The sequence below is a fragment of the Panthera onca genome, chromosome E2 (assembly GCF_046562875.1).
Source record: "Panthera onca isolate mPanOnc1 chromosome E2, mPanOnc1 haplotype 2, whole genome shotgun sequence".
Taxonomy (NCBI): domain Eukaryota; kingdom Metazoa; phylum Chordata; class Mammalia; order Carnivora; family Felidae; genus Panthera; species Panthera onca.
In genome coordinates this window covers 42,029,735-42,051,639 of record NC_138353.1, presented here as the reverse complement: position 1 = coordinate 42,051,639, position 21,905 = coordinate 42,029,735, and the positions used below count along the sequence as shown (strand labels likewise).

Genomic DNA, 21,905 nt, shown 5'->3' with positions numbered 1-21,905 from the left:
GTGATTTTGAAAGTCAGGCATTATGGCTTGATTAGGGGCTGACACCTGAGACCCTCATTTTCTGTCTATATGGTATTTTGGTCTACATTTTACTTTCTTACCTGGGACCAGTGGCCATGAAGGTGTTGTAAAAGAGGCACTTCTGTGATTGTTTTTTAACTTTTTTTAACGTTTATTTATTTTTGAGAGAGAACGTGCACAGGAGGGCCAGAAAGAGGGAGACAGAGGATCCGAAGCAGGCTCTGCGCAGTGAGCATAGAAGAGCCCGACACGGGGCTCAAACCCACAATCCCCGAGATCACGACCTGAGCCAAAACCAAGAGTTGGCCGCTTAATCGACTGAGCCACCCAGGCCACCCCTGTTTGTTTGTTTTTAATAGATCCAAAATACTTTAAAAGAAGTCTTGGGCTGTCTTCAGGTGATGCAGAACTTTATGTGGGTCATGTTCACTGCGCACTTGGCCACAGTCAGCCCAATATCAGTGGGTCTGGGCACTGTGGGTACAGCTGGGACAGTTGCACACATCTCGGGTGAATGTGAGCTGCTCAGGGCAGGTCCTGCTCTCACACCCGGTACGCGGCTGACGTGTCTGAGGACTGACCGTGCCCGTGTTTTGCAGATATTTGGCTTCTTGGCAACCGCGGTATATGCAGTGAACACGTTCCTGGCGGTGCAGAAATGGAGAGTCAGCATCCACCAGCAGAGTGCCAGTGACTACATCCGAGCCCGCACGGAGTCCAGAGACGTGGACGGTCGCCCTGAGATCCAGCGCCTGGACACATGAGCACCTGCCATCCTCCTCCCTCTTGTCCCCGTGCCCATCCTTTCAGACAAGTTTTCTTTCCCTCATCATGTCAGATTTTCCCGTGATTAAGTTGAATTTTGTCCTCTTTGGTGAAAGTTCATCCTGGGAAAGGGTTTTCAGAGCCCCCGCTGGCAGGTATTTGAGGCAGGGAGCCGCCGCGCCCAGCTGTTCTGACCGAGGTGGGCGGCAGAGGCCTGCCGATCGGTCCAGGGTTGGGTGGCCGTGGTTGCCACCGACCTTACCGGCTGCCGCATCTGCTTTAGGTCTTCGCTGTCCCCGAGCACAGGCTTCACATCTGACTCCGAGCCACCCTGTCATATATTTTTGTGACAGCTCAAGACTTTGGATTAATGGGGGCTGCTAGGAGGGGGTGGAAATCAAGGAATGAAGGTGTGGGGTTGGCAGCGATCGCCGGGCAGCCCCCTCGCGAGCTCCGGGGCACCATTTAGTCTTGCTGCCCGGAGCCTCCCCTGCTCCTCGTCTTCCACTCCTGGGGCGTCGACACACCCAGCACAGGCCCAGAAAGCCACGCGTGACGCTGAGGGTCTTGGTGATGGGGGCGCTGGTGGAGCTCTTTGCCGGGCCCCCAGACTTTACGGGGATGGGAAAAGCTGCTGCCCTCTTGGGGCCGTTCAATGGGACTGCTGAAATGCGGGAAGGTCACCTTTCGGTTCCCACCCTGCTGAGAACTCACTCAATTAATTCTTCCTGAAATGCGTCACTTCCCTGAATCCCAGATTCTCCTCCGGGAACGTGGGGACCATCTTGTTTTCCAGTTTCAGACCCACCCTTACTACTTGGAGGCTGAATTGCAGGCTTCCTGCAATTTTGCCTTCTCAGGTAAAAGCCACAAAAAAAAAAAACCACAAAAAACAAAACGAAACAAAACATTCCACCAACCAGAATGCCGGCACCTTTGCTGGCTTCATGGACCACAGGTGGGGACACACCTGTTTTAGGGATGTGTGCGAATTTTTAAATGCCTGAGGACAGTTCTAAAGTGATTCTGAGTAGGTTTGTCTAGGATTTGAAAATACTTGAATTTCCAGCACGACACACCCTTTCACTGATGTTCCAGAAGGCACGGGTTGTGGCTTTTGTGCCTCAGGGTCATGACTATGAACATCGACCTCGGAAGTTGCTGGGGAAAATTCTAGTTATGTAAGGTTTTGGATGGATTCTTGATAAAGTGAAGATGATTGTGGTGAATGTGTTACATGAACCCCTTTGAGGCTGTAGGTTTTTTGTTTGTTTTTGGTTTTGTTTTTTTTCTCGTCGGGAAACTATAATTGTATCTTTCATGGAAAAATTGCCCGTAACTTGTTGGGTTTTCACTCTCTGAGCTGTTTTGAATGTTTACAAACCTCCGTGTCCCCCTACTATTCTGTGTCTGGCTGTCACCAGGGAGGAAACCCGCCCTGCCCCGGTGGGGATGGGGGTGGGGGGTGGCAGCGGGTTTGCAGCCCACGGAGGATCCCCAGGATCTTGTCTAGTAGTGAATGACTGCAGCTTTCGCCGCGTGCTGCGTGGGGAGAGAGCGAACACGAGTGTGTGCTCGGAGGTGGGGAGCAGAGCAGGCGCGAGAGGGTGTCATCCGTGCACCCGTGGCATCGCACGCCTCGCAGAAGAGCATCGTCTCATTTCCCAGCGCAGGGACCACTGCTAGGCAGGAGGTTCTACGGGAAACGGTACCTTCCACGTCTGAAGGGTCGGGGCTAGGGGTCAGCCGCCTGAACCGACCGTCCGGAACTGGCCGAATTCTGCTGCGGTTCCTTGTCCGCGTCAGGGGCGGTGGGCTGTCGGTGCAGACCCCGCTGGCCCGGTGGTCACGCACCTCCCCTGCGCCCACACGGGTCCGATCGAGCCCCCTTCCCACGCGTGTTGTGAGGCGGCACCAGTCACGCCTCACAAACTTTGAACTTCTTATGTGTAGTGACTTCTGAGGAGATGATGACATCTGGATTTTATCTGTTCATTTGTATGTATTTATTTTGCATTTGTCGACTGTGTCTGCATAGTCTGAAACGGGCTTCTCTCCCTCTGAGATTTCCACTTAGAAACAGGGCCACAAAGACCCAGCCTCGCATTGAGTGGGGCCCACGTGGAAGGACCACCCTGAGCTTTATCAGGAATCTGCTGGGAGTCATGTTACTTGGCCTCAGTAAAAAGCCGCCTTTGAAGTGAGATCAAGAAAAAGAATACCACTCGGGCAGGATTGTTGCCCGAGTTTTTCCAAGTGGCTGCAATAAAACCAGTTTATCACCTGGTGGAAAAGGGCCTGTTGGCCTCCCGAGGATGTGTTGAAAGCTGCAAGTAGTGGTTCTGAAGCCATTGCAATTGTAAATGCTTATAGGTGATAAAAAGTGACGATCCCTTGTGCCACCGAGGGACGTAGTGGTCACTTTGCATCTTAGTGTTAGAATCTTCGGAATTATTTATGTCCCTGTAACTATTTAATATCCTTTGTGCCATGAGGCTCCCCCATGGTTTCTGTAAATATATTTCTTTGTATTTAATTAGCTCCCACCACAGCCAGAAGCAGCCAGCTCTCTTATTGGTGTGGCGCAGAGCCCGGGAGCAGACCTCCTCGCGCGGCAGCGCGGCGAGGGCAGTTCTGAGAGGAGAGTGTGGTTGTCTAGGGCGAATGTGACGACACTTGTTTTTCTTATGTTGCCTCTGTGTGCAAACAGGACAATCTAGATTTAGGGGGCGCTTAGCAGGACTTTAGTTTTGTTTTTGCAAATTGAAGGAAGCCTATTTGTGCATGTAATGGTTCCAATGTGGACCACATCCATTTGGTTTGGGGGTATTTTAAGGCTGAGGCAATCTCAGTGTTTCTCAATTTTCTGGTAGGAGGATGCCGGCTTTCGTAGTTTGTGCCAAACTTGATGGGAACTGCAGTTGCTGTGTAGATTGGACTTTGTGCCTGGAGACCGTGTGGTGGTGACCTTCCAGCCTCCAGTGGAACCCCTGGTGCTTTTAGATAGATGCGCGCCGACGTCTTCAGAGAAAGTTGATCTTGGCACTGATTTTGGTTGATGTGGTATTTTCTCCTTCGGATTCTCCTGTATGTTTCTCTACAGGGTTGAAGGCATGGAGGGAGGGAGAGGTCTTTTTCTTTTCATACAGAAAGATTACAGTCATGGAGGCCGAAAGTCGCTCGTTGGTCCCATATAAAGCCAGGGAAGGACAAAGGTAGTCACAGATTAAAACCTTCTAGGACAAGTTTGATTCAAAGTATTTTATTTTAGATTTTTACTCTGTGCAGAAACACTCATCCCAGAGAGGTTACCTTTGCCCACAAAAAGGCAAGGATGTAGTGGCCTGTCCAGTCCCGGTCTCGGCGGCTGGAACTGAAAAGCCAGCGGGACAGAGCCTGGCTGGTCACATGGGAGCCAGCGGGACCCACCGGCTCCTCTGAGGGCTTGACTCGGGGGCGGACCACAGCCCCGGCCCTCAGGGCACCACGACTGTCCCCTGGCAGGGAGGCGCACGCCTGCGGGTAGGCATGAAGTGTATCCGACGTGTTAGATGGTGAGAGCTTTTGACTCCATTGAAAACATGTCTACTCTTTTAAAACGTTGGCCACTTCCTCTGCCTTTCTTTGATGGTTTCTTAGCGATTCAGACTTGGGTTCAGCCACAGGCGGTCTCTTGAGGCGAGGAGGCACTCTTTTGTCTGCACGTGTGTATGGATTCTTGCTTGCAACGAACGAGCCTGGAATCAGGCCTCCGTGTATTATGTCCTGTGTGCGGTCCAGGCTCACCTCGTCGTGCAGACAATCATGTGCTGTTTGTAAGAAACTCCTCACCTCTCCAAGTGTCTAAGAGGTGGCCCAAGTTCTAATCTCTGGCTGTGCAAGATTTTCTGTGAGTTCTCAGAACCAGCCCTAACGTAAGTAGTGTGTGGAGGCGATGTGTGGCCAATTTAGTGATTCTGGAAGGCAGTGATGACTTCAGTGGTTCCCACTGTGCCATCCGTGTTCAAAACCAGGCAACCGGGAAGTCATCCTGCTACTTCCCGACTGTCATTTTCTCCATATCTTGTTTACAGGAAAATAAGGACAATAAACAGGTAAGGGCAAAAAGCACTTTCTAGGTAAAGGCTACTGCCAATTGATTCTCTCTAGGAAAATAAAAAGTTGTTCTCTGCCCCAAGGGACTGTCATTAGCTTTTGAGGTCCCCAGATACCTTTTTGGTTCCTAGTGAACTTTGCAGAACCCAGGACTTCTGTCTGCCTCAAATTTTTCTTACCTTATCAGCACCCACTCTCAGGACCAGCTGGGCAACAGACTGGAGAGTGGAGCAGGGGCAAGAATGGGAGGTGATAGGAGAGAGGGGCCCAGCACACCCAGACTGCGTGCCTCCGGGGAACTGGCCATCACCCTGCATGTGGTCACCGACCCAGGCCAGTTTGAAAAAATGTGCTTGGTTAACTACCTTCCTTTTCTCTTGTCTTTGGAAAAGTGAGGGCTGAGGTTTGCATTCAGCCTGAGAGCCAAAGCTGGATGTTGGGACCAGTATGCCTTGGAGCTCTGGACAGGGGACTCAGATTCTGGTTTGGGTCCACCTTAGAGAGGACGCAGACCTAACACAGGCCTCCTTGAGCTTTGTCACCTTTCCTGGCTTTTTATAAAATCTCGTGTTTCCTCCTCTCTCAGCAGATATTATTGAGATCATAAGAACTGTGTGGTTGAAAGGTTATTTGAAACATTTGACCCTGTCCATTGCTTTTATTTAGAAACTGTCCCTGATAGAAAATACCCTTAATCTCTGTTAGATCTAGAAGAATTTTCTTCTGAAAATGAATGTTCCGTTTGACTTTCCTTCACACCAGAAAGTGGCATTAGTGGCATTTATACACTCTTAGGCTTGAAACAGAGGAATGGGGCCGATGTGTTCTTCCTTCTTTGGTCTAGATTATATTTCTGTCCCATTTCGGTGCAATTTCTGAACCTTGGGGATTTTTTTTCCCTCTCTGGTTTTTCTTATCCCATAAATGTAACAATAAAGAAAAAAGTTACCTACAAGCCCACTGAGGTTGAAGCAACAGCAACTTGCCTAAAATAAAGTTTAGCTTATGGATCCTTGAATAGTGTATCTTGTTCCTAGGGTCAGTTTGTTGTCCGCATTTTCATGCCAAGACTTTAATTAGGGTGACCTGCTTGCTCATCTAGACACCTCGGAGTGGCAGGTTTTCCTTGGGATGCATTGTACACAAGGCCAGAGAGCCTTCATTAAGGAGTTAATAGCCTGGACTCGAGTGGGCTGTCAGAACCTTTCTGGTTCCAATTTCCAGTAGGAACTGGTCTCAAATGACCTTAATCAGCTTTGTTGACGGGATCAGGGTGAGGTGAGGTTTCTTTTCATAATTGTGCCTCAGACCCGAGAAGGTAGGACACAGTTGATTCGGGTACTGGTTTGTATGGGACTCAGTCCAAAACTGTCACATCGGAGTTGTCTCTGGAGAACGCCGCTGAACCCCAGTAGAAAGCATTTCCTGTTACCAGGAAATGAGGACAGTGTGGGGACCCGGTTGGTGCCTGTATCAAGCAGGGCCAGGTCTAACTGATGCCTGCCTCCTTCAGGGGGCCATTTTGCTTTCCTGCCTTTTCCAGAATTGACTTCGCAAGTTTCCCTTTCTGCAGAAGTGAAGGAGGCAAAGAATCAGAGCTTGAAGGGAGAATTGGCTGGTCCAAAGGCTGGGGGAAGGCTGGCTCGTGGGGAAGGACGAGGGCAGGAGGCCCAGGTGGACCCCCAAGCTGGCCTAGACCTGCACGGGGGCTGACTGCTTCCAGCTCCTTCACTCTGTAACCCGTTTAAAAATGAGTTTTCAGATCCTGCCTCATGATGAAACTGACATATGTGGATAAAACCAATGCTTTTGTTAACTTGATTTTGATGTGGTTCCCTCTAAGAGAATGTAGGGATCGAAACTATTTGTATATGTTGAAATCTGTAGGGGTTCGGGAACCCGTGGCAAAAACACTTAACTATTTATTACAGGTATGACTGTATTTTTTTTCCCCCGAAGTAGGTAATTCTGTCTTTGTATATTTTAAGACAAATAATAATCACTTCACCTTCGGTGCCTTCTGTGTGTCAGTCACATAAACACTTGTCAATCATGGAACTGAAAAAAAGATGTACATTTAGTTAAACCAGATGACACTATTTTTGTAGCATGATGTTAGATCGTGTCCTTTTAATATTGCTTTTAGCAATGATGGCTTTGAGGTTTAGCCATTATCCCTTTAAACTTCGTTATGTATTTTAAAAAAGAGAAAAAACCACACCCACCTTGGCTCTTCCTGTCTCCTCTCTGCTGCTTTCTCCCCAATGACTTGTTTCTGCTTATTTCAACAGTCTGAGAGTAAGCGTATATTTCTGTGAAATAACTAATCAGTATAACTGCATTTGGCATTTTTAAACCACTTGTTCAGTTAGGGAGAGCCACTGCTCGCCTCAAACGGTAAGAGGAAAGTGGTTCTGTAGAAAGGAAAAGCATGGAACATCCATGGCGCTCTGATTTTCCCCTTTAGGTCTGACACAGTGAAGATCTCCCTTGCTGGCGGGCTGGTGAAGCAGAGGACCAGCTCGGGCCCACCTCCAGCCCTGCCTGGGAGAGAGGGGCTGCCCAAGGGGCCTCCACTGACTTTGGTTTGTGGACTCCCCGGGGTGGGCTCAGTGGCCCTTTCTGGTTTTGCGCTTGGACAAAATAGACTCCCTGCTATGAGGAGCTTGCTGACATTAGATAACGCTCTAGCTGCTCTGTTGGCTTTCCCACCCCTCCCATATCTATAGGACGCGAGTTCTGTGTGGTGAAGAAAATTCTTTGAGTAAACTAGCTGAGCCACTGCAAAATGAAGGAATGGATTTACTCAAATTGTAGCTTCTTTTTTGTCCTTTGGAAGGGCCAGAAGATGTCATTATTTTAACAAAGGAAATGAAATCAGATGGCTAATAGCTCCAATATGATTATTCATTGGTACTTGGCCGGGTGGCACTTTTGGGGGGCAATGTTAACTTAGTAACGATTACATTTTGCTTCTTAGAAGTTTTTTTCCTTTAATCGTTTAGGCACAGCTGTGGGGCATTCTGAGGTGATGCCCATTTGGCAAACATTGGTTTATGCTGTTGGTGGGTTTCCTGGCTTCTCAAACCCTGGTTTGTAGGTTTGACTCTATCCATTTGGAGTGGTGTTGGGGCCCCAAAGCCTTTGCTCCTGTGGGTTTGTCCCCGACAGCAGACAGAGCCTCACGTTGCCCTCAGTTTTGCCCCTTTATTTCTTTTGAAGGACCTATTTTTCATGGTACTCGTCCTGATTGTTTTCATAGTGTTCAAATCTGTATTTTTGTATGTAGAGGGAAATAATTTTCTCAGCACTAATCGTTAATAAATATTGTATTAAATTGTCACGAAGGAGTTCTTGTTTAATAAATGGACATGTAAAAATGGCATTGTCTCCTCGCTCCGACTTCCCTCCCGTCCCTTCAAAGGCCGAGGACCTAGTTCCCGAAACAAGCTTGTGAGGTGGTGGCTGAACACAGCCCGCCTCCGTGGCACAGGCCGGGGTATGGGTGTTGACAGGCAGCCTGGCTGGCTGAGCTGGGCAGGCAAGGTCCCACCGTGTACCCCTCTCGGTTTCTGCACATCAGCTTTCGGATGTATTTTCAGAACGTGTGTCAAAGCTGGGGCAGGATACCTGGGCCAACTGCCGACCCGGTGCTCTCCCCGTCTTCAAGTGTGGGGTCCCTCGTGCGACCAGTTTCCAAACCACGAGAGGCTCAGGTTCTGGCTATCTCAGATCTCTCTGGCTATCTCAGAGGTGCCGTGGGTGGTTATCCTGATAGATAAGTGAGAGGCCCTCCTCAAAGGGGCCATGATGATTTGGGCAAGTTCCTGAACCTTCCGTCAGTTTCCTGGACAGTGAAACAGGATCGTGTGAAGACTAGATGAGAGCACAGGCGTCCGATGCTTAGGTGTGCCTGGTGTGGAGCAAATGTGCGTGTGCTATCGAAGCCTGGCGCTGTCGGGACTCACCGTGTATGTGCCCAGTCTGTGCTGAAGCGTGACCCTGGACCGCATGCTCTGGGGAGTGTGAGGGGTTTTCAAACACATACACTCCAAGCAGGTAGTCTGGTTTAATCCATTATGGCTTTTTTCACATGCAAGAGAAGAACAAAGGTTACAAATGCCCAAGACATGGGTCCACGTCTGGCTCATTCATGAGGCCTCTTGGGTCACAGGAAAGGCCATTTAAAGAAGCTACTGTTGTGTAAAAAAAAAAAAATTACATACAGTTACAAAATCCCATTGAACATACATACACAGCACAGGTCCTCAGGCGAACACAGAAGGCACATTTCACCTCTGGAGAGGTGGTCAGGAGACCTGCTCTGGGGTCGAGAAACACGTCATGCTGAGTGCCTGGGAGCCTCTCGCCTGCTGGCGGGCAAGAGGGTTTGGCTGGGCCCGCCCAGCTACCCAGGACGCTGTCAGTTACTTGCTGTCAGTTACTTCACCGTTAGGTACCCTCGCTCCTTTGGACCTAGTAAGCTAATCTACAACTGGCATGTTGCCCAGAGAAGACGTGCTTTCCGAGGGCGTGAGGTGCCCGTTACGGACTCGATCTCTCCCAGATGAGAGCCAAGGTCAGTTCTCTCCCTGCTTCAAGAATGAAGAGGCAGGGGCGCCTGGGTGGTTCAGTTGGTTAATGGTCCGACTTGGGCTCAGGTCACGATTTCGAGGTTCATGAATTCGAGACCCTCATTGGGCTCTGTACTGACAGCTCAGAGCCTGGAGCCTGCTTTGGATTCTGTCTCCCTCCCTCTCTCTGCCCCTTCCCTGCTCATGCTCTGTCTTTCTCTCTCAAAAATAAACACTAAGAACAAAAACAAAAAGAAACGAAGAGGCAGCTGGTACTCCTTGAACAAAAGAATCTTAGAAGGATTCTTCTCCACAAAGTGCCTGTTGTGAGCAAATGCAGACAAACCCCCCTGGGGCCCAGCAGGTTGGCCTTGTGGTTTCTGCCCTACATCTACCCACCCCCCGCTCACCCCCTGCCAGCTTTGCAGCATGAAATGCCTCCCGTAACAAGGCTCCATCAGCTCTGTCCCCTTGTGCTGATTTTTGGCAGGGAGGTTACAAGGCTTAAGGTCTGCGGGGCAGAAATGAGAAGTGGCAGAATATTCACGAAGCCCCTGTGTATGGAGCGGTTGGACAGGGCTAAGCCAAGGGGTGCCGATTTGTATGCTGGGCTTGGGAACGTCACCTTGGGGCTGTGAGGAGGCTGGCTCCGTCAGCAACTCCCACTGCTGCTGAGGTCACAGCCTCTCTCCCAACACACACGGTCCCCTGACCACGTCCCGGCTCTCCTGGTTAGAAGGTGCAGCAGTCAAGGCCCATGAGGCTCGGGTTGCCAGGGCAGGGTAGGCCTTCAGTCAGAGTCAGAGTCGGAATTCTCTTCTGAAAGGAAAGGAAAGCAAAGAGGATGCTTGGTGGGAGCTTCCAGACCAGCGGTGCCTGGAAGCTGTTTCTGGGGAGATCGGCTGGGTTTCTGGCTGTTGGCTGGAGCTCTGGACTCAGGTCCCTCCTGCAGCTGACTGTGATGGTGGTATCTACTTGGTGTGAAGGCCACCCTCCCCCCAGCACCCGTGCCTGGGACCTGGGACAGGGACCTTGACAGGCGGTTGCTGTCACCTCCAGGGCAAGGCCACGTGGAGGGGGTGGAGCCCGGATGCCTCTGCTCTAGGCTTTCCCCTGTCATCCTGGGCTATTCTCACTTCGGGGTGTCAGGGAGGTATGTCTGCACCCCAAACCCAACCCTACTCTGCAATTCAGCAGGGCAAGGTGGGGACAGCTATTTTCTGGCCCAAGAAACTAAAATATACTAGAAAATCAGGAAGCCTCTTTTTAGCCACCTTATAGTTTCCATCCTCCTTGCCCCAATCCTAATTTTATATAGTAATCAGACACATTTTATAACGTTAAGGGCCTATCTATGAGGTGTAACTCCAAGGTTCCTAGAATCCCAATACTGAAGAGTACTCTATAGAGCCTTCTGGAACCTTCAGGAAGGAAAAGCACCTAAGTCATAAACCTCCCGCACCTCCCCCAGCAGTGCCAATTGCTATTTTCAGGGAGGGACCAATCTCTGTCCCTTAGAACCCCAGTCAGTCCTCATACTGTTCCTGGGTCATGGACAAGCTCAGAGAGCCTCCATAAACCTTAACTCCCTGTGCCAAGGGCTGGAATGGCATGACTTTGTGGTTTTGCTGTATTCATTCTAACACATAAGCTAGGAATAATTTTATAGCAAAAAAAATTACTATATATAACTATGTACCTTCAAATATTTAAAGCTCACAAAATATTCAAACACATGTCTCCACTGCTACTTCCTACTCGTCCACTAGAGTGGTTGTCTAGAAGCATCCATAACAGGCAGGCAACTGGTAAGCAGGTCACAAAGACCTAAGGAAAACATCTAGGAACATTTAACCTAGCTTTAGCCTTAGTATGGGATGGGACGAGATGTGCCTCATATATTTTTAGCAGAAGGGTGGGTTCTGCTGGCTCATAAGCCTGACTGAGCTTGTTTCGGTGCTGCAGGTAAGGAGGAGAGCTTGGTTCTCTGGTCCCTGAGCCACAGGCAGGTGAGACTGGGGTGGGGGGTGGGCAGGTGCATTGGTCCGAGCCGGTGGCAGCTCTGCAGCCCAGTGACTGGCTACCCCTGGGGGCTCATCAGCGAAAGTGTCACAGAAGAGGAGTGCCAGGCCTGCCCTCAGCTCACCATTCCTGCAAGGGCAGGGTTCCTGGAGAGCCAGCTGCATGAAGGAGCAGGAGAACCAGGCTGCGAAGACACTCTCGGCCTGTGGGGATGCTCCTCCTGGAGCCGCAAACTGGCTGGGTATCCCTCAGGGAGAGCAGGGTCCCCGGGGGTGATAAGCCACGTTCCCAGGTAAAAACCCACAGGGTGGCCACCCACCTTCTGCCTTGTCAGCTGTGTTCTCGTCTGTGGAGTCCCCTTGTTTGAGAAATTTGGCCACGTCATTAAAGATCAGATAGAAGTCAATTGCAAACACGATGGTGGCAAAGAAGCCAAACACCTGTGGGATAGGACACAAGGTGGATGGAGTCCGTCATCAGGAGCTGGGAGTCCCTGGTCCAAGAGCCTGGGAACGGGGGGGCCGGCCCGAGAAGCTATCGCCTGGCTTTATCTGCTTGGAAAAGCAGCTCCGATTGGCAAGCACAGACCCCTCCCGGTACCGACAAGGAGGAAAATGAGCTGTTATCTTGGCTGGGCAAACAGCCTTCAAAACTCAGGGTGGATTTAATCTCCAATAAGAGGACTTTGGAATAGCTGAGATCCACGTGAAGCCCCGAGGGGCCTAAGCTGGGACAGACTGTGCCCCAGCCACGGAGTGTCCAAGGGGCATCTGGGGTCGGGTGAACCCAAGGGGGCGTCGCTGGGCCACCCCTTCCAGGGAGAGGGCGGCTACTCACCCCAGCTGCTTTGGAAGCCCCGTCCGAGTACTTGGCAACAGCTGTGATGGAGATGGCGAAGTAGATGAGGGCTGCTGTGACACAGCGCAGGAAGTCCTGGGGAGCGGTGGGCACAGTCACTGCCCTGGCCTCCCAGGAGTGGAGGACAGCACTGGGGAGGGGCAGCTGGGAGCCCGGGCAGGGGACAGGGGCTCAGAAGGGCACCAGGTGGCAGGAATGGGGCTGGAACCCACTGTTGGCCAGGGGATGATGGGCCCGGCAGCCTGGAAACACAGCTGGCCCCGCAGATCTGGCATCCTCGGGCTCTCTGTTTGCACCTGGTCCTCGTCCCACCCCCATTCCTGCCCCTGCCTAGGTGCCCCTGCGGGCTTCGAGCAGCTGAGGCTGCCTTGTCCCCGGTCCAGCTGGCCATCCACTGCCCCGTGGACAACAGGCTGCACCTGCCCTGTGGCTTGGCCCACATGCAGGTCTCCCTGTTCCACAAGAAAGGGGAAGTTGGAAACCTGCTCATCTGCTCCCTGCTTGCTCTCCAACGGGGAGATCTGGCCCTGGGCTTCACTGTGCCACATACTTGCGGCAGATCCATTTATGCATCATGGTTTCTGTTCCCCTGTCTCTACAATGGGGACACAGGTTGTAGCCCATCAGGAAGTATATGGGATACGAAGTCAAGAGACCAGGGTCGAATGGCAGCCTTTCTGCCCCTTTTCAAACAGCAAGGTTTGAGGTGGGGCTCTGAGGCCTCCCAAGGTGACAAAAGGAGTTGCCAGATGGCTAAGGCCTGGGCAAGCCCCGCAAGTCCTCAGTTAACCTGCCTTGCCCTTTTGGAAATGGCTTGAATTCCTGCAGCGGAGGCTCATTCCGGCAGGCCCAGCTGGGAACACCAGCGCCACCTGGTGGCCAGGGGCCATGATTCCGGCTAAGGTTCCCTGCCTCAGGGAGGGGCACTGGAGGCCCTGGAGATTAAGGCAACCTGCTCTGGGTCACGCGGCTGCTGAGTGGTGGGGCCTGGCTCCAACCTACGGCAAACAGCCCCTCCAGCACAGTGAAAGGTGAGGGCCGAAATGCAGTCGAACCCCTCCCTCCTGGGGCCCAGCCCTCACCATCATGGGCCAGCACAATCCCTGCCACTTGTCATTCAGCTGCATGGCATCAGCAAAGAGGAAGTAGAGGGCCAGCAGGAACTCCAGCAGGGGTGCTGCGAGGAAGGCGGATGCAGAGGATGCCACATAGCAAACAAAGGTGATGAACGACAGACCCTGAAGGTGAGGCAAGGGAAAGTCAGTGCCCTTGCACAACCCCTGGCCCAGTGCTCTGCAGTCAGGAACAGGGGAGGTGACCTGCCCACAGTCCCACAGCTGCCAGGATTAGAACCCTGTCGTGGGGCGCTGGCCCACACCCGCGCTGCCCCCTAAGCCCCTGGGCATGGCTCTGCATCTGGACCCTACACCAGCTCCCTGCCAGGACCCAGTCAGGAAGCCCCAGCTTCTCATGTGTGTCTAGCGCCAGCACTCCCCACCCCCACCCAGCCAGGCTGCCTCCTACAGCTGCTCACCCCACCCCCACCCCAGCGGGCTCTAAGGCAGAAACCACCCAACAGGGCACCCAGCTCAGATGGTGTCCAACAGGGCAAATCAAACCTAAGCAGTCACTAAGCAGGAACCAGTTTCAAAAAATTAACCCCAACTCCCCAAAATGTAAATGTTAGCTGAAAAAATATATAAATCTGGAGCTTTAGTTAATGATATGCACGCTGAAGTGTTCAGAGGTGAAATGTACTGATGCGGGCAAAGTATATTTTTACTTTGCATCAAAAACTAAATTCGCTTGGTGGACGGGTAAATGGGTAAGATATGTGATAAAGCAAGCATGGCGGTGGGTATATGGGCATTAACAGTAAAACCGTTCCGGTTTTTTAGAGATTTGCAAATTTTCATAAGAAGAAAAAAACATCCAGGAGGGAGTGTTGACCCTGACACTTGAGGCCCTGCTGCATCACCCCTCCAGCCTTTGTGAAAAGGGCACACTGCATTAAGGAGCAAGAATTGGAGTTCTCCGCAGCCCTGCACATGTGCTGTGGGTGGGAACTGATTCGGGAAGATGCGGAGGCCCCTAGCTAGTTCTGCTAGTTCTGCAGACCATGTGGTGCGCTGCAGGGCAGACCACGCTGACTGACGGGGCTGTTGTTCCCCAGGCCAGTGCCCGCTGAGGTCTGTGGGATGTTCACAACCACCTATGCACAGGTGCTTGCTCACAGCCCACTTTACAGATGAGAAAACAGGTGCAGACAGGTGAAGTGACATTTGCTCAGTGTCATGCAATAAAAAAGGCACCAGAATTTGAACCCAGGGCTGGCTGACCACACAGCTGTAGTTCTTGCCCCACGGTTGCTGGCCTTTATCTGTCCTGGTTTCTGTCACTATGGCTGGGCTGGGCACAGCATGCCCATGGTTGAGTAGCTTGGAGTGGGGCCTAGGGGCCCTGGAGGGACACCCAGATGCCACACAGGAAACACTGTGGCTGCTTCAGACAAATGCACTTCAGACAAATGAAGAGATCCCGGGGAGTCCCCAGGGCACAAGTCAGCCCTGAACATGGCCATGGAAGTAGCTAAGTTCAAGTGGAACAGATGGGAAATAAAGGCATAGAGAGAGGTCTCCCAGGAAAGCAAGTCCATGGGACCCCGACCAAATCCTGTCCCCAGCTGTACTTCCTCAAGAGAGGGCTGTTCTTGTGTCTCTCCCCTTCCTGTCCACCGCCCCCCAAGCCAGATTTTGGGGATTCCCCTCTCCATTCTTGTTTCCTCATTCCCTAATTCCTGGTGGCTACTTCCTTGCCTTTCCCGTCCATGTCAGTCTCCCTACTTGCTGGGGCCTGGAGGCAGCCGGAGGTGACCAGAGGGAGCCAAGAGGGACCAGAATGGCTCCCCTGTGTCTTCAGTGATCACCCCTAACCCTTCCTCCCCACTTCTTTATCTTCCTAGGTCTGGATTCCTGACACCCAGCTATGCGCCAAGGGCTTCCTCTATGAGGTGGGCTGAGTGGGTTGGGATTGGGGCCCCTCAGTGGCCTGTGGATTAAAGGCTTCTCTGCAAAAGAGGTTCCCATCAATTTCCAGGGCTGAACTGGCATCTGTCCGCTCAAAGTCTGCCTCCTGCTTGCTGAGTCAAGTGACTGCGTCGCGGGCTGGGGACATCTGCCCCGGGCAGTAGGAAGAAGTGTGGGGGCAGAAGCCTCCTTCCTCTGATCTCCACTCCCATCCTTGGTGTCACCCAGCCCTCAAGTGACCCACCTGTCAAATCCCCTATGCTCTGGCCTCAGCTTTCTTGTCTGCAAAGTGGGAGTAAGGATAGGGGCTGTCAAACTGCTGGGAAATCTAAGGTACAAGAGCTCCTCCCTACCTCGCCTCCTCTGTGCCCGGCCTCTTCCTCCCCGGTACTGCACGGAGGCCAGCACCAACCCCCCACCCCACACACTTGACTGCGCCGGAGTTTTCGGAGTGTCCCGAAGACAAAGGCCTGACGGGCAGGGGTGGGGGTTGCGAAAAGGAGGAAGGACTCGGAGGGGGCGGGGCGGCTGGATCCGAGCGAGGGAGGGGAGGAGGAGGATGAAGTCACCCCGCTGGGTTCCCGCCCCGGCCCCGTGCACCCGGGGGGAGGGGTCTGCCTGCGAGCCTCAGCCTCACCCAGTCCCGGGGGTCCTCTTCCCACTACCCGCTGTTCCCCGTCTCAGCTGGCAGGAGTCCACTCTGGCCTCTGCCCCGCAGCTCGAGGCCCGGCCGGCCCTCCCTGCGCCCAGGAAAGCGGGCAAGAGCGCAGAGAACTGACCCTGGCCCCCCACCCGAGCGTCGTGAAGCGCCGAAGGGGCCCAGTTCCTCCCGCGGCGCAGCCAGGGATGGCAGGAGGGTTTGCGGAGCGGAGCGCCCGCGACGGAGGCCAGAAGATGCAGGGACGCAACCCGTCTCGGGGGCCCAGCGAGAGCGGGGGCGCCCGGAGTCACACAGAGCTGGGTTGGGTTTCCAGTGGCCCGGCCGTCGCGTGGACGCGACCCGGCCCCAGGCTTCTCGACGGGTCCCCCATGTTGGTTTAGGGAGCCGGGAGGGCCTGGATTCGAATAGACCCCATCTCGCCTCGGTCTCGCGCGCTGAGGGTCAGCGCCACCCGACGCCTGGGGAATGCACCCAGATCCGCCCGCTTTCCTCGGCTCCGAGGGGTTGGCGGGGCCGGGAGTCTCGACGGCTCCTCCGCGGACCCCGGCCCCAGCCCCGGGTCGCACTCACCGACTCTGCCAGCAGGAGGCGGCCTTTGAGCGAGCAGAGGTAGGCGCGCGCCGGCAGGAGGGCGCGGAGCCCGGGCATCGCCGCGCCCGGCGGGGAGCGTCCGGCGCGCGCCGGGGCCGGGTCGGGGTCCGGGTCGGGTTCCTGGTCTGGGGGCCACATGGCGGCGGCGGCCGGGACCGAGGCGCGGCCCCGCTCACTCACCCCGCGCCCGGGAGGGAAGCGGAAACCCAGACAGTGCGGAAGGAGAAAAAGGCGAGACCCGAGAGCGGGGAAGCATCCCCCCGCCGCCCCGCCCCCGCCCCGCCCCTCCTGCTCTGCCCCCTCCTCCCGTCCTCTCAGTCTCCCGCTCCCCCGCCGTCCCGCTCCCTTCCGCTCCGCCCCCCACCTCTTCTCCTACTTCTCTTGGCTCCCGGCTGCCCTTTCTGCGGTTCTTGGTACTGGGCTGGGGCCTCCTTAGACGCCCGCACTCTCCCCTCACCCGCGAGACCTTCTTAATTGCCGTCCCTGAACACCCCGTCGGGGCTTCCATTCCCTGCTTCGGGCTGTGTACTCGCGCTGCGCCGTCTAGCTTCCTGCCCGCGTCACTGTTTGTGTCCGGGACCCAGAAACCGAAGCGCCCAAACTGCAAGACCTCTGTCTGGTCTCCCTGCGGCTTTGATCGCGCTGTCAGCTCCCCGACCTCACTCTCTCTTTCTCCCCTAGCCTGCCCTCCCATCCCTGGCCAGCCCATCTCCTGGGCCTCTGCATTGGCTGTCCTGGCCTGCCCTCTGCTCCCTCTCCCCGTTCATCCCTGGAGGACACCCAGATGGCGCCTGAGCCCCGGTGAAGGGCACTGCCATCCATCCTTCCACCCCAAGATCTGAGCCTGGGGCTGTCCTCGTTCTCCCTCACCGTCACCATCAGTCCGTGACCAAGGCCTGCACATCTTCATCTTCTAAAGCTTTGTTTCTGTTCACTTCTCACCGCCACCAAGGCCTCGACTACGTCCTAGAGTACTCCTGCCTCCTCCCTGGACTCCTAGCAGGGTGTCTTTAAGAGGCCTCTCTGCTTCCTTCCTTGGCAGCCAGAAGGATGCTTAAATCTTCAATCAGGATCACCTCCATTTCCCTTATCCCCCAAATCTTGGGAGTTTCCCATCTTGCTCAGAGTCTTGGTAAAGAGCCTAAAACCATTATCGCTTGCTGTCCTCTGCTCCTTGTCTCTCCCACTCCTAGACTTTCTTACAGTTTCTTGAACAAGCCATGCTCCCTCCTACCACGGGGCCTTTGTACATGCTGACCCTGCTACCTGGAATGCTCTTCTCCATCTTGTTATATGATGAACTCTTTTTTATTCTGTGGTCATACTGTGGTTTCACTTCCTCAAAGAAGACTTTGCTGATCTCTCCCACCAGGTAAGAGGTATTCATTTGCTCATTTATTTATTAAACAGCAGTGCTAGAAAGATTTCATTTGCAGGATGCAAGGGAGCCTCAACTTATCTGCGGGGAGTGAGTGAACTAAATGTGTCCACAGATCCCTGAATAAAATAATTCCTGGTAATAGATGTCTGGCTGGTTATGGCTGATTCAGAGGGTTGCCAGGAGCCTGTGTAGAAGAAAGAACTAACAAAGGGCTAGGAGAGGAGACAGATTGTGGAGAACCAGGCACTGGTGTTTGGGTCTTACTCTAGATTGCCTGGAAAGAGGCCAGGTGAAGGTTAGAACAGAGGACAACCTGATATTAATCAGTGTTAATTAAATCACAGCTCAAAACTGTAACTCATTATTAAGAAGAAAACACCCCAATAACTTAAATGGGCCAAAGTTTTGAACAGATAATCCAACAGAGATATACGATGTCCAGTAAGCACAGGAAAAGATATTCAATATCATCAGACGTCTAGGAAGGCAAATTAAAGCCACAATGAGATACAATTTTATACCTATTAAAATGGCTTCGTAAAAGGGGCTGCTACTATTGCAGTGCTGGGGAGGCACCGTGGAGCAGCTGGAACTCTCCTACACCCCTGATGGGGGTGGAAACGATTACCTCCACGTCCGAAGACAGTTTGACAGTTTACTAAAATATTAAACAGAGGCCAACCGTATGACTCAGGCATTTTACTTGTAGGTATTTACCCAACGTCAGTGCAAAGGCTTGGACGTGAATGTTCACAGCAGCTGTCTTTTTCGTAGCTCAAACTGCACACCGTCTGGTGGTTCATTATAGCAGAGAGAATAAACTGGGGGGTATGCATACACTGGAATCCTTCTCAGCGAGAAAAAAGAATAAATCATGTTTTAAAAATATTAATTTATTTGGAGAGAGACAGAGACAGCAGAGGGGCAGAGAGGGAGGGAGAGAGCAAGAATCTCAAGCAGGCTCAGTGCTGCCCATGAGGAGTCAGCTGCCAGCCAGGAGCCTAATGCACTGTTCAAACCCACGAAGCCTCCAGATCATGACCTATGCTAAAACTAGTAAGAGACTCTAAAGTGACTGAGCCGCCCAGGCGCCCCAGAAGGAAGAAAGCATTGACAAATGCAACAATATAGATGCATTTTGCAGATACTATGTTGAATGAAGGAAGCCAGGCTCAAAAGGGACATATTGCAGGACTACATTTTTATGAATTTCTAGAACAGGTGAAACTAAGCTGTCGTGACGGAAGTCACATCAGTAGGGGCAGGGGGAAGCTTTCTGGAGTGCTGGAAGTGTTTTTTATTTTGACTAGGGTGGTGACTACACAGGAACATACACTTGTCAAAGCATATCAAATGCACTTAAAATGGTTGCATTTTATGTCATGTAATTCACCTCTCACTTTACTGAAAGGGAACTCATACTCACACAAAATGTGGTGACTCACCCGGGTGGCTGAGAGAGTCCAGGGAGAGGGCAAGTAGAACCCAAGGGGTGCCCCTGCTTGAGGTGACTGGATGCCTGTGACCACTGTCCCTCCCACCATGGGCTGTGAGCTCCATGGGATCCAGTCATATAGCCCAGCGCAGAACCTATCACATAGGATGGCAGCAGGAAGTGTCTGCTCTGGAATGAAGGAGGGTGGCTCTCTCTATTCCTTTTACATTCCTGTGTAAGGAATATATTCTGTTTTTCTGATTTATTTTAGTCTTTGGGTTATAATTAAATACTATCATGCTTAATTTTGTTGGTTAAATTGTTTCATCGTTGGCCTTTATTAGCTCCTTCAGGTGGGCTCCTGTGTACCCATCCCTCATCTTTTTTCCCTCATTTGCTTATTTTCTGACCCTAGAATGTGCTTCAGGGTCATATTGTATTCTCCCCATTTCAGCCCTAGAGTCAGGGTTCCTCCAGGAAACTCAGGTTCTTTTATTGGAGAATGGTATTTAGAAACAAAACCCCCTGGGCACTGTTGATTTGCGTTTCTCTAGTTATGAGTGGATCAAGGGTTTTTTTTTGTTTTGTTTTTGCATATGTAACAGCCAGTTGCTTTTGCTCTTCCGAGAACTGCTTTTCACATCCTTTGTATGTTTTTCTATTGTCTGTTTAAAAAAATTGATGCATAAGAACGCCTATATTCAGGAGATTATGAAAGGAGATTTCCTTTTTCTGAAATGTGAGTTATGAATAGTTTTTCCTGGTTTGTCATTTGCCTTTTACTTGGCACTTTTGCCATACAGATTTTTCCTTCTGGAACCTGGTGTTTTTTTCCTTTAATCTAGGAATGTGATGACTGACAATAGCAGTTTTTTCTTTTTTTCTTTTTTCTTAATTTTTTTTTTAATTTTCTTTTTTTTTTTTATTTTATTTTATTTTTTTTTATTTTTCAACGTTTTTTATTATTTATTTTTGGGACAGAGAGAGACAGAGCATGAATGGGGGAGGGTCAGAGAGAGAGGGAGGCACAGAATCAGAAGCAGGCTCCAGGCTCTGAGCCATCAGCCCAGAGCCCGACGCGGGGCTCGAACTCACGGACTGCGAGATCGCGACCTGGCTGAAGTCGTACGCTTAACCGACTGCGCCACCCAGGCGCCCCTTAATTTTCATTTTTTGAGAGAGATGAGAGCACTCGAGCAGGCCCTGTGTGGGTGTGCAGGAGGGGGGAGGGGTGGTGGTGGGGAGGGGTGTTAGTGGGGAGGGGCAAAAGGAGAGGGAGGGAAATCTCCAGCAGGCTCCGTGCCTAGCACAGAGCCTGACGGTTCGCTTGATCTCGTGACTCTGAGATCATGACCTGAGCCAAAATCAAGAGTGGGACGCTTAACCGCCTGAGCCACCCGGGTGCTCCAATAGCAGTTTTCCTGACTCACCATCCTTACATTTGTGGGATGTACCTTTAATACCCATAGTGTTTTGCTCTTTTGATAAACCTCTGGATTCATTTTGCTAGTATTTTATTTGGGATTTTTGCCTTTGTTTTCATAAATAGAATTGACCGCTAGTTTTTATTTCATTGTATTTTGTTTCTTGTGTGTTGTGTTGCGCTTTATTTAGGTCTTTCTTTTTTCCTAATGAAGGCATTTAAAGCTATAAATCTTTCTTTGAGGACCACTTAGGACACATCCCCAAAATATTGCTCTAATTTTTATTCACTTCTAATTAGCTTGTAGTTTCCATTTTAATGTCCTCTTTAATCCAAGAATAATTTAAAAGGGTATTGTAAAGTTTTTAGTTAGAGAAATGTTAGACTTTTCTGGTGAATTTCTAATTTTATTATTTATTTTATTTAGAGAATAGGTCTATATGTTCTCCTTTTTTGGAATTTGTTGAGATTTTGTGTCCTGATAGTCAAGTTTGGTAAATGTTCCATGTGTGTTTAAAAAGATTGAATAGTCTCTCCTAGTTGGGTACAAAACTTACCTATGTATCTACTATGTATCTTTTTAATTATGTAATTGAAACTCTCTGTATACTTACCCTTCTTTTGCTTGATGTATTGATTTACTGAAACAGATATATTAAAGCTCCTCACTAAAGTTTTCCATGTATTACTTTTCTTTGGATTTCTAATGTTTTCTTGTTTTTGTTTTTAAGTTATCATGTTGGATGAACAGGAGTTAACATATGTTTTGTTCAGTAGGATAGCAATTAAGAGCATAAGCCAAGTGTTTAAATCCCGGTTGTACGACTTTCTTCTCTGTCCTCAGTTTCTCCATTCACAAAATGGTGACAGTGACATTACTTAAGTTGTATGATTACTATTAAAAAATGTTTATATATATATAAATTTATCTATTATAAATTTAAAATTTATAAATTATTAATTTATGTATTATAATTTATGTATACAATTTAGATTTATTTTTATATATATTTATTTATTTATTTAGACAGAGAGCAGGAATGTGTGTGTGTG

General features: G+C 51.1%; 2 protein-coding genes and 1 long non-coding RNA gene across 4 annotated transcripts in view; 2 read left to right on the top strand and 1 right to left on the bottom strand.

Annotated features, from left to right (window-relative positions):
- The window catches only part of CMTM4 (CKLF like MARVEL transmembrane domain containing 4), a 70,006-nt gene extending 61,743 nt beyond the window's left edge, over window positions 1-8,263 (top strand). For both annotated transcript variants that reach the window (XM_078438845.2, XM_078438844.2), the window contains one exon: window positions 621-8,263. In XM_078438845.2, coding sequence (XP_078294971.1) covers window positions 621-785 — 165 coding nt within the window. In that variant the 3' untranslated portion in view covers window positions 786-8,263. The remainder of the gene's footprint in view (window positions 1-620) is intronic.
- Window positions 8,264-8,936: 673 nt separating this feature from the next.
- Window positions 8,937-16,850, bottom strand: CMTM3 (CKLF like MARVEL transmembrane domain containing 3). Its single transcript, XM_060650599.2, has 5 exons — window positions 16,593-16,850; window positions 13,418-13,573; window positions 12,315-12,410; window positions 11,797-11,917; window positions 8,937-10,274 (listed from the first exon to the last, which is right to left on the bottom strand). Exons 1-5 carry the CDS (start codon window positions 16,749-16,751, stop codon window positions 10,246-10,248), a joined length of 561 nt encoding a protein of 186 aa, XP_060506582.1. The 5' UTR covers window positions 16,752-16,850; the 3' UTR covers window positions 8,937-10,245.
- A 65-nt stretch (window positions 16,851-16,915) lies between these two features.
- LOC144614620 (uncharacterized) overlaps window positions 16,916-21,905 on the top strand; it is a 51,747-nt gene continuing 46,757 nt past the window's right edge. The window contains exon 1 of the long non-coding RNA XR_013552501.2: window positions 16,916-17,985. This is a non-coding gene — a long non-coding RNA (uncharacterized LOC144614620). The remainder of the gene's footprint in view (window positions 17,986-21,905) is intronic.

Coding starts and splice junctions, on each gene's coding strand:
- CMTM3 (XM_060650599.2), bottom strand. CDS start 16,751: ATGTGGCCCCCAGACCAGGAACCCGACCCGGACCCCGACCCGGCCCCG. Junction 13,574..16,592: donor GCCTCCTGCTGGCAGAGTCG/GTGAGTGCGACC, acceptor CCTCACCTTCAG/GGTCTGTCGTTCATCACCTT. Junction 10,275..11,796: donor CACAGCTGACAAGGCAGAAG/GTGGGTGGCCAC, acceptor CTTTCCTTTCAG/AAGAGAATTCCGACTCTGAC.